At 38.2% G+C, this 11,831-nt stretch overlaps 1 protein-coding gene across 2 annotated transcripts in view; it reads left to right on the forward strand.

Annotated features, from left to right (window-relative positions):
* Nucleotides 1–7,674, forward strand: part of LOC126273558 (uncharacterized) — a 247,682-nt gene extending 240,008 nt beyond the window's left edge. The window contains exon 10 of one of the 2 annotated variants that reach the window (XM_049977043.1): nucleotides 6,311–7,674. In XM_049977043.1, coding sequence (XP_049833000.1) covers nucleotides 6,311–6,634 — 324 coding nt within the window. In that variant the 3' untranslated portion in view covers nucleotides 6,635–7,674. The remainder of the gene's footprint in view (nucleotides 1–6,310) is intronic. The other variant, XM_049977044.1, reaches the window with a different exon arrangement.
* The last annotated feature ends 4,157 nt before the right edge of the window (nucleotides 7,675–11,831 follow it).

Here is an 11,831-nt window from a genome sequence, read left to right on the forward strand (position 1 = left end):
CTGACAAAGGCCTTAATGTCCAAAAACTATGTTTGTATGAATCTTTTTATCGTGCCTATCGGGGCTCAGCATATCCGCTATATGATGAGTAGAAACTTTCCTTCTCTCTTACTGTTACAGTGGAACATTCATTTGAGTATTATTAGTCAAGGCGTAAGACAATTTGGTAGGAACATACCGAAGTCACCTATGAACTGCTAGTTGTGCTGTCAAGAATAGGAAGATTTGCTGTCAGTTGAAGTTTGTGACTTTCAAAGTGTTGTGTGAGAGATACTTAACTCAATATATGTTTGAATAGAACTTTGTACTTTCATTTATAATCATAGTCCTGATCCCACTAAGTAGAAGGAACATAGAAACATTTCTTTCAGTGGGTTGGACCAGAATGTGGCTATGCAGACTGGAAACTAAGGTCAGTATGTTCTCCATCACATTCTGGCTGACCACAAAATTAGTTGCCAGCCTTGTGTGAGAAAGACAGCGTAATATACAACTACTATACAACCAACTCTTCTTCTTAATATAACCTGCCACCCCACATGCCCCCAAGGTGGTTCCATACAGACTGAATGTTATAACATCCAAATCTATCTGAAATTAATGCAAAATATAACTATTAAAAAAGGATAAGAATTTTCGTAATAGCTTGACAAGAGAGAGTCTTTATCCGTCCCGAATTAACTACATAAGTGTTGAGTAGACGTGACTTAAATTCAAAGTAGTAGTACTGATGGCAGTTGAGAGGTTCATATCCAGTAAATTAAGAGAAACTGAACAGGTCCCCCATCATCCACAAAACAGTTCAGGGCACTTTTGTAGATGCAATGAAATAACACGCCAGATTTAATAGAAAGAAAACTTTTGAAGATTTATGTTGTTTTACATTAAACTCCAAAATCAGCTTGGACTTAAGTGTGAGATGCTTTTAATAGCTTACACAATGACACTCTGTCTTGAAATTTGGTAGAACATTATGAGAGATTTTAATCATATGTAATGAACACCAACAGCACAATCATTAAATTCACTGTGCTGTAGCAATGGTACTGTTGCTGATGACAGGCCACTACAGCAGAGTGACTGAACTTCATTTTCTGAACTTTCTTCACCAAAGAAGATGCATTAAATATTTCAGAATTCAAATCAAAAGCAGCTGCCACCATAAGTAACTTAAAAGTAAATACTCTTTGTGTAGTCAAGCAATTCAAGCCATTTAATAAAGGCTAGTCTTCTTGTCCCGATTGTATACCAGTGAGGTTCCTATCGGTGTGCACTGTGCAATAGCTACATACTTAGCAATGCTGTAAGATTTTGGAACACATACTGTGTTTGACAGTTATGAAATACCTAAAAGAAATCAGACACATAGCCAGCACAGATCTAGAAAATATCGGTCTTTCTGTATGCAACGGGCCCTCGTTCCCATGAAGTAATGAGTATGACTGACAAGGGCTCTCAAGTTGATTACATATTTCTAGATTTCCAGAAAGTTTTTGACATTGGTCCTCACAAGTGGCTGTCTAATCAGATAGTGTGTGTATGGGGTATTCTCTCAGTTGTGCGACTGGATTCATGAGTCCCTGTGAAAGAGGTCACTGTTTGTAATAACCGATGGAAAGTCATTGAGTAAAATGGAAGTGATATCTAGCTTCACACCAGAAAGTGTTATAGGCCCTTTACTGTTTGGGTGATTATGTAACCAGCTCTCTTTGATTGTTTGCAGATGATGTCATTTACAATGTAATGAATAAAGTCATCAAAAGATTGTTGTGAAGTACAAAATGATTTGCACAAGATATCTATATGGCGCGGAAAGTGGCAATTCATGCTGTACATTAAAAAATGAGGTTCTCACAGTACTGAGAATAATTCATTAAATATCAGCTACATTAGAAATAATAAAAATTTAAAGGTTGTTGTTTCAACTAAATACCAAATACTGACTGTATAAGGTGTGATTATCTTGTAAAATTCAGGTAAGGCAGTTTACAGTTGATGTCAAATTAAGAGTAAGTACTTCCAGCTCATTTGAAAATTTAATTATGGCCTCACTAAAAATTATTATTGAGTTGTATAATGTAATGTGAAATTTCACTGGTGTGAAATCTGTTAACTGTGATGACTTTTACTCAAATTACTGTTTCATAGATACATTCTTCTACACGCTGTTAAAAAAACTACAGTTTAGAGTATTTGTGTATTTTTCACACATACAGTAATATCTTTCATCACGATATTTGTTTTGTAATAAACTTACCACTTTTATTCCTGTATTTCACCTAACTAATACTGTAAAATTTGAAACTAATAACACTTTCAGGTACCAGAGAGAAACAATTAATACACACAATGCAATAAAACGGCAAAGTTCTATTTCTGACATTTAACATCTTAGTCAGCAGATTGGTAAACCCACACGCTATGCATCTTTTATTGTGTTAATGGGTAGACAAAAACTGCTACTTCTTTTGTTACCATGAACTTGCCATTGAGTTAAGGAATAATCTTCGGAGATAATGAAGTTTCAAAATATTTAAAAAAATATTCAGCAAAAGTAAGCAGTAGGCCTGGTGTTGCAAGGAGAGAATAAAACGCATCCAAGTGCCTATCCAAAAAGGTTGCAATTTTGTACTTACTTCCAAGTACTTTGCTGATGAATTATACTTTTGGCAAGTAGAAAAATCTGTTCAGATGAGCAAAATTGTATGCAGCCACAACAGAAAGAAAAGAGTTCTACATGGAATTTTCTTTGCTGCACACCACTTGCAGTAGATTTTTCTATACTGATGTGAAAGTTAACAAGGCATTTCAGACATGAAGTTTGTAGCCTTCCAAAGGAAATTTTATTAGCTGTATGTTTCATAAATTTACTCTAAATTTGGAGTCTGAGGTTGCAGATTGTCACAGACGAAGTAGGAATCAGTGTTCAGTGCCAGTAATCATCAAAGCATACCGTATGTAACTTTTGTTCTGCAGAATTCATTAGATCTATAATAACACCAAAATTGTAATGCTGGGCATATGTCCATTTCAGCATGCTAATCTCCAAAACTATTAGACAACTTTCTTTTGCCTTATTGCATCAAATTCAGATCACGGAAAAAATGATATTGTTGTTTAAAGTTTTTAAAACTATTTTGTCTGTCTGAACATGCTAATTTTCAAAGGTACTAGACAAATTGTCATGGGTATTTTTGCAGGTAACTTGAGTGTAGCTCAGGGCAATGAAAATATATGCAATATTTCGTAAAATTGGATCTCACATACTAGTGTATCTAAACTTATCTGCTGAGCTTAGTACTTCACATGTTTAATTATCACAATGTAGTACAGCGAGCGCATTGCTGCTGCTGAGGCTGAGAAAGAGCTGAGACAGCATACGTGTGCTGTGGTGAGATGTAAGCAGAATTGCAGTGTCAGTCTTATGACACAAAGCAAATTTTTTCATGTTTCTCGTGCAACAATATGGGCAATGAGGCGGTGAGAAGAGAGCTATGGCAGCAAAGGGGCCTTTGGTCATGCAACCCATAGTCTGCTTAGCGATGGATGACAGAAGATGATCACACACCCATCCCTCCTCTGTATATTAAATGCAGAGGGACATCATGGACAAAGCCAGCATCAAGTCCATTGACTCTAATGCTGCAATTGAACTGCAAGTGGCAAACAAGGCTAACCACAGTGCACTCTGGGCACCCAGATAGTGGAGAATCAAAAGAAGAAAAAAACATTACCAAGACAGTGCAAGCAGTCTACCAAGGCACTCATCTATGGGTGACCTTGGACCTGTGACGAGGCAGCAGTGAAGGAAGGGCTGTTGCGTGCTTGTTTTGGGGATGTGGGCATTACCGGACAAACAGTAGGAAGCCCAAGCACATGGCACGTAAATTTTTGCACTGTAGAAGCTAATAGGCTTCCTGATGAAAGCAGATGCATTCCCTCCATGCCTGGAGCAATAGTAGCAGTGCTTAAAGTGCCAGGAAGAAGGCCACATAACTAAGCATTACTGTTAAAGCCCTGCATTACATAAAATGTTCAGGCGGACATGTGTGACAGTGGAAGATAAGAGACTGCAATATGTGCTTCCTCTGGTAGCCCATATGTTGCTAACAGGTGCAACTACCCAACTTTCAATGGTCAGAACTAGGCCACAATGGCAGCCCTGGCTGCTGAAATGGTGGGAGTGTCCCATCAACAGCGAAAATTGCACTCACAGCTCACACACAAAATCCCAGCCCACACAACAGAGAAACAGGTTTCCATTGCTGCCCCACTGATGGAGTGGGAGGGAGATAGCAACAGGCAGGCCTCACTGTGGAAGTACTAAAGGAGCTACTGCCGAACAAACCAGGACATCTTCTATTCATCAGGAGTAGACATCAACTAAAGAATCAAGTAGTCGAAGGAAATGCTCTGAGGCTTTGGCTACTTCATTTGCTACACAGGATACATCCAGCTGACAGACCTCAATCTGTCACCCTAGGCAACACAGGATGAGTGTTGTCACTAGGTGACACTGTTGCTCAAGGCTTTAGGATACGAAACCTAGCACTTGGTCATAATTTGACACACACAAGTTCACCGTGCTGCTGCACGCATTTGGACTGACCTCTTTATGAAAAGCAGATGGCTATAACACAGTATCAAGCTGCATGAGACCCACAACTAACGTAGCCTACACTTGCATGATATGTTACAGATATCAAGCAATTCACGACTGCTTATACTACTCATCTCGACTACCGCTAACACTGTTTTTACCGAGGCACTTGCCTTTGCACTTTTCCCTCCATCTGTCCTTTAACCTGCTACCCTTCATTCACTTTTTTACCACTCTATGTCCTCAATGTGCTCATGTTCGTGGGTAATCCTACCCAGAGGCACAGACAACATTATGGTTCCCCAAGCTGTGAACTCCTCAATTTACAACTAACAATACAGAGGTGGCAGTAGATCTCATGAGATGGTCACAGCATTGGTGTATGCATGGAGGTGCTCCATCCCCATTGTAGTACCCCAAAGGTCTAATAGATACTGCTGTTAGTCTTTCCAACTCAGTAACAGAAGTATTTCGGAATTGTATACCAGAGGCAGAATTAAGTGCTGCAGTCTTACTTTTACAAATACAAACTAATAGTGAATTTATTTGGCTATGATATACTAATTTTTCTTTATGTATTAAAAACTTAAAACATCACTTTTGTTGTTTTGACAGATTATATTTATATCTTCGCTAGGAAAAACAGATTTATTAAGTTTGTTTTGAGATTTGGGTGCCTACTTATTTCATTTTGATTTAGTTTTATTTATGAATAAAAGTGCCTAGAAAACATAAGTCTCTCCGAATATACCAGAATAGCTAAAAGACATGACAATTCTATCTCAATAATCCAGGGAAGATTGTGAGGCGAACTGCAGCTCAAGAACATCAGGCTTTTACTTTTTTTTTTTTTTTTTTTGTGAAAAGTGAGGTGTGACAGCAGGTGTATAGTGCTGCAAACTATGAGAGGAACTAAACTAGTGCATCAACACTTTTCTAAACAAAATTAGTTATTATCACTTAAGATATGTAGTTGAAAACAAAGATTCCAAGACTTACCAAGCGGGAAAGTGCCGGCAGACAGGCACATGAACAAAACACACAAACACACACACAGAATTACGAGCTTTCGCAACTGGCAGTTGCTTCGTCAGGAAAGAGTGAGGGAGAGGGAAAAAAGAAAGGATGTGGGTTTTAAGGGAGAGGGTAAGGAGTCATTCCAATCCCGGGAGCGGAAAGACTTCCCTTAGGGGAAAAAAAGGACAGGTGTACACTCGCACACACACACACACACACACACACACACACACACACACACACACACACACACATATCCATCCGCACATGTGTGTGTGTGTGTGTGTGTGTGTGTGTGTGTGTGTGCGAGTGTACACCTGTCCTTTTTTTCCCCTAAGGGAAGTCTTTCCGCTCCCGGGATTGGAATGACTCCTTACCCTCTCCCTTAAAACCCACATCCTTTCTCTTTTTTCCCTCTCCCTCACTCTTTCCTGACGAAGCAACTGCCAGTTGCGAAAGCTCGTAATTCTGTGTGTGTGTTTTGTTCATGTGCCTGTCTGCCGGCGCTTTCCCGCTTGGTAAGTCTTGGAATCTTTGTTTTTAATATATTTTTCCCATGTGGAAGTTTCTTTCTGTTTTATTTACATCGTCAAGATATGTAGTTGTTAACGTAGTCTACAGCTGTATCTCTGGTATCTATGTCACATTATACAGGAATGAATTAAATAACATTTTAATTTTCTTTCTCAACAGTCAATTCCATCTGGCCGCGCAGGTGTAGCCAGAGGAGCCTTAGAAGTTGTGGCCAGTGATGGCAAACCTCGATCGTGGAGGGGCAGAATTAGAGGATACCATGAACCCTTATCTTTGCTGTGGGCTCGCAAACACTGCCTCACTGTTGATCCTGCTGCACTTGGATCGTCATCCTCCATCACACTGTATTGTTCAATTTCACTTCATGCCCCTATGGTGTTGCCAGTTACACATAAAAATGTGGAACAAGAAGAAGATGACACCTTCGCACAACAGCAGAATCTCAATAAGAAGCAACAAGAAACAGCAAAGGAAAGGAAATAGCAACAACAATAGCAAACTGACACTATCCTAGGTGCTGGTTGCATTTTGAATTTTCTTGGTATCTTTATGCACGACTGCAGTCATAATCCTGGTGTACTGCAATATTATTTTATACTGGGTACCAGACAAGCAAAATCACAGGAAGTTATCCTGACACTGAAGTTCATTAGCTCATTTGTTGCAAACAGCTTATTTCCTGAGGCTAAAGTGTCTCGTGAACAAAGAGAATTAGTTCTCTTGTTTGAACGCATCAGTCATGTTATATTTTTGCTAACAATTCCTTAACAGCATAATTTGTCATGTAGTGTTTATATTGTCTCATTTCATTTACGAGTCTTTAATCATTGGTTGTTATACTTGTGTAATAGCTAAAATTATCTAATAGTAGGTCTTGACATATAATTATGTCTTATTAATAACTATAGAAAAGCCATTTTGCAGTTAATTATATAGCCAATATTTTTGGACAAATATTTACTAAACCTTTCATTTTGTCTTACTCTTGATGAAAATTATTACTTATTTTTGATAATGGTTGTTTCGAGGTCCCATTTTCAGACAGACAAGTGAACAGGAAATATTTCTTTGCAGTAGAAACAAATAAAACACACATACACTTTACTCAGATAATTATTAAATATGAAAATGTACCAGATTTGTTCATCTGGATATGTAAGAATTCAGTCTTCCTTTAGTTTTTGTAGCCATTTATGAGCTCTGATCGGTTGTGTTATTTGCATAAATTTGCTTTTAGGGTAAATATACGAGTTTTCATTTTCGTAATTACTGTATTTCATTTATTAATGAAATAAACTTGCAGATCATAAAAGAACATACAAAAAATCTCCCTGTTTTGACAATGGTCATCTTCATGATGCTGCATTGTGTGGTTCTCATTGAATTTACATCATATCCCATTAAAGTGTGGAGTTGTTACGCTTTACACACACAATTTTAAAAACTTTCTATTAGAATTTATATTTATGTAGCATGTTTTTTCACTGACAATCTTTTATAAATTACATTTAACTTACTAATTGTATGAGATGAATTGCAATGATAACATACATTTCAGAATTGGTGTATCCACTGTGTGGGCAGCGAAACATTGACTTTGTAGTATTTAGTATATACATAGCAGTTGCCTGCAAACGGAAACATACAATACTCACTACCTGAGGCAAAAAGGAGTGGTGCGAGGCAACAAGCCCTGCCATACTCTGACAAAGCTGCCAGGCTAACCCATATTTTGTGAAAGACATGACACACAAATTCAGAAATCAGCAATTCCTTTAGTTGTGGTGAGAGTTGTACTTGAACTCAGTGACAGACCAGGATTAGTTCCCTCACCCATTTCAAAATCGAAAACAATGAGCAACCCAAAGCATTTGGCAACAGATACTGCAAAATTGCTTACTGAGGTTTGCAGTGTTGTAAGTGAGGTAGTTCAAGCCCAATCTCTTCGGTACCTCATGCAACCATAGTTGCAAACACTCTCCAAGCCAAGGTGTCCGCTACATACCACAAGACTACTGTTTAGTAGTGGGCTGGCATTACATTATGGTTGAGAGATAACATTACTATTGTGGTGTAGCAACCTCGCTGTCATCTTACTCCCAAACTTTATAGTTGGGATCATGCGTAGACAATACGTGGGTGTAAACACACACACTGAACCATAAGCACCTTTGGAAACAATATATAAGTAACAATTGTGGCCCATCAGACTATCATTATTCTATATAATGTGCTTGTTGCACCAAGCAAGACACTTTATCTTTCAAAGATGTGTTTTTCTGGAAAACATTACAGTAACAGTGTGTGACACACACAAACATTGAGAATATTGGTGGACATTTACAGGAAATCACAGTGGGTGGGGAAGGCCTCACCACTGATGTATTAACACGTTGAGTTGTGAATGTTTCACTGGCAGGGCCTCCACAGTGTATGTTTGAACAAAGACAGACGATTCCATTTATTACATCGTGATCAGATATTCAGTATCAATTGATTAGTAGCTATTGCAATTTCTTTTCGTGTGAAAGCCACACGTCCACGTTTACAGATGGCAAGATGATCACTTGGGCATTCATTCATACCAGGTGCACCGGTATGAAATGAGCGTTTTTTTGTGAAAATACTAATTTTGGATTGAAAAGTAAAAACATTTTATTCAAAGTACTGACCACTGCTTTCTATACATTTCTGGCAATTTGTGGACACCACGCCAATAGAAATGTTCGACTTTCGAAGCATACCAATCAGACACCCAATTTTCAACTTCTTCGTAGTAACTGAAGTGTTCCTCAGTCAATGCGTGTCCCATTGATGGAATGAAATGGTAGTCAGAAGGGGCCAAGTCTGGTGAGTACGGCGGGTGGGGTAGCAGCACCCAAACAAGTGTTTTGATTGTATCCTGAACCAGTTTTGCTTTGTGTGCAGGTGCATTGTCATGTAAAAAAATTACTTTTCCATGTCTTCTGGCCCATTCTGATCTTTTTTCGATGAATGTCTAGTTCAAATTGATCATTTGTTGTCTGTAATTAGTATTCAGTTTCACCGGGTTGTAGAAACTAGTGTTACACCACACCTTTCTGATCCCACCAAACACAGAGCATTGTCTTCTTGCCGAATCGATCTGGTTTTGCAGTCCATGTTTATGATTGTCCTGGGTTAACCCATGATTTTTCCCATTTATGATTCTTAAAATAAATCCGTTCTTCATCACCAGTAACAATTGGATGCAAAATTGATTTTCTTTCATGTCTTTGAAGCAAAATTTTAAAAATGTTTTTTCTGTTTCCCATCTGTCTTTCGTTTTCCACACTTTTGGATCTTTCCCATTGATTTCAAACAGTCTGAAATTGTTTGTTTTGCAACATTTAGCGTTGCTGCCATTTGCTTCTGACTCAAAGTATCATTTTCATCCAATATTCCTTGGAATTCGGCATCTTCGAACTTTTTGGTGGTCTTCCACGTTCTTCATTTCTTACATCAAAATCATTATTTCTGAACCATTGAAACCATCTTTTGCATGTTGCTTCTGATAGAGCATTATCACCATATGCCTCGACAAGCATTCGATGCGACTCTGCAGCACTTTTTTTTTTTTCAAATGAAAACAAAAAATTAATGCTTTCCACAATTCATCCCTTTCTGGTACCAAATTAGACTGTAACATGATGAAAACATATGATGATTGTTCCATGACTTGATGTATACTAAATATCTTCCACAGATGTCATATCAACCAAACAAAAGAAAATTAAGGCTCATTCACAACAAATGTTCCCCATCAACACATTTGTATCTTAACACTCATTTCATACCGGTACACCTGGTAGGTTGTGCAGAGTGGATACCATTCTGAATGAAAACTTCATAGCAACAAAAACTTGGATCAGGTCTGTAAATTAATGGCGCTGAGCACTATGGGACTTAACATCTGAGGCCATCAGTCCCCTAGAACTTAGAGCTACTAAAACCTATCTAACCTAAAGATATGACACATCCATGCCTGAGGCAGGAGTCGAACGTGCGACCGCAGCGGTCGCGTAGTTCCGGACTGAAGCGCCTAGAATCGCTCGACTACAGCGGCTGGCTGTAAACTACTCCAAAAATTTTGAATGTGTCCAAACTTCAGAAACCAAAATTAATTACTGAAAACCCAGTGAGCAAATTAATATTTTACAGCTTCTCAGGTCATAATCACCTTCATTACAGTCAGCAATTTTAAATCCACTGCTGGATAAAAGTCATCTCTAAACCTTACTGAGCATTATGGTTTTGCAGAATAGGCATCTATCCATTTTCTAAGTCGTCTTAATAACTTCTCTTTGCAAACCAACAATAATTATAGTCTAGAAATCGAAAGAAAATCAGTGACAGCCAATGGTTATGTAGCCAATGGTTTTACACCAAGTCAGTTGCCTCAAGAGATTGAAACACACCCTCTTTATAAATAAAGTAAAAGTTATGTTTCTGTTCTTTGGTACACATTTTAATGCATTTCTCATCTGCATCTTATGGAAAAGGATAGACTTCATAACCTAAAGTGTCTTCACTGCTGCTGATATCCCCTAATCTGATTACTAGAGCCCCTATTTCATGTAATATCAAATTGACAAATAGACACAAAAATGTAACTATATAATGTATTACATATAAAATACAAAATTTTATTTTTCTGCTAGAAAATTTAAGTTAAAGTGCCTATGTTAATTCTTCATTTGTTCACTCCTGCTACAAGGTACTAGTGTAGAGTTGGATGGCATGCACAGTTAATTGACATTTTCTCCTGCAATGTTGTCTTGTCACATGTGGTTTATGCTGTTTCATAATTTCTAGCACTTCTACCTCCTCCACTTCCCTATTTAAGAATCTGTCATTCTTCTCTAGCTGACCCACTGTGTGACATTTTGGGTGCATGTAAAGGCTTGGGTTAATAGAACCGAGGGAAATGCTGCATTATCAGAATTAGCGTTCTGTGCTCCCAAATATAAAAAAAGTGTGTAAGCTACTCTTTAAGAAGACACCAACAAAATTTATAGTCCCCAGTTTCTTCAATGTGAACAACCACAAAGCATGTCAAATAAACCCATCATTAGTGAACATCTAAAAGAATGAGACGATTTTTTTCCACCTGGGAGCCTTCACTGTCAGTGTCCTCAGTTTGCAGTTGATCTCGAATGATCCACATTCCCCCATTTCATCCAAATGAAAGAATTTTGAGAGATCTGTTAAATTTTCTACTGAAAGCCTATCTTCTCTGGCACCACTGAAAAGGCAGGTTTCTCCAAAAACCAACTCGCTATCCCATGAGAGCAGCAGTTCTTCCAGGTGGGATATTCTTTCCACGTACAAATCTTAAAAATTAACCACTTCAGTTATTTTAGCACCATAGCTTGGTTTATTCTGGAGTAGCAGTTCGTTCCTGTGAATCTCCATTTACTTTAGGGGTTGTTCCAGACAGACACATTGGACCCGCCACCATGAGCCATTATGACATTCGTTCTGTGGCAGAGTTCACATTTTCAAAGAAAATAAGACCATCAATAGTTTCCAAAATACGCCAGCTAAGAATATGAGTTGTTGCTTCAATTTGACTCCAAAGGTGGTGACCAAAAAAATTCAATAAACAGCCAGTGGTCTGATACAGCAGTTACATTTTGCCACATGTGACCACCAGCGTTTA

The sequence above is a fragment of the Schistocerca gregaria genome, chromosome 1, assembly GCF_023897955.1.
Source record: "Schistocerca gregaria isolate iqSchGreg1 chromosome 1, iqSchGreg1.2, whole genome shotgun sequence".
Lineage (NCBI taxonomy): Eukaryota > Metazoa > Arthropoda > Insecta > Orthoptera > Acrididae > Schistocerca > Schistocerca gregaria.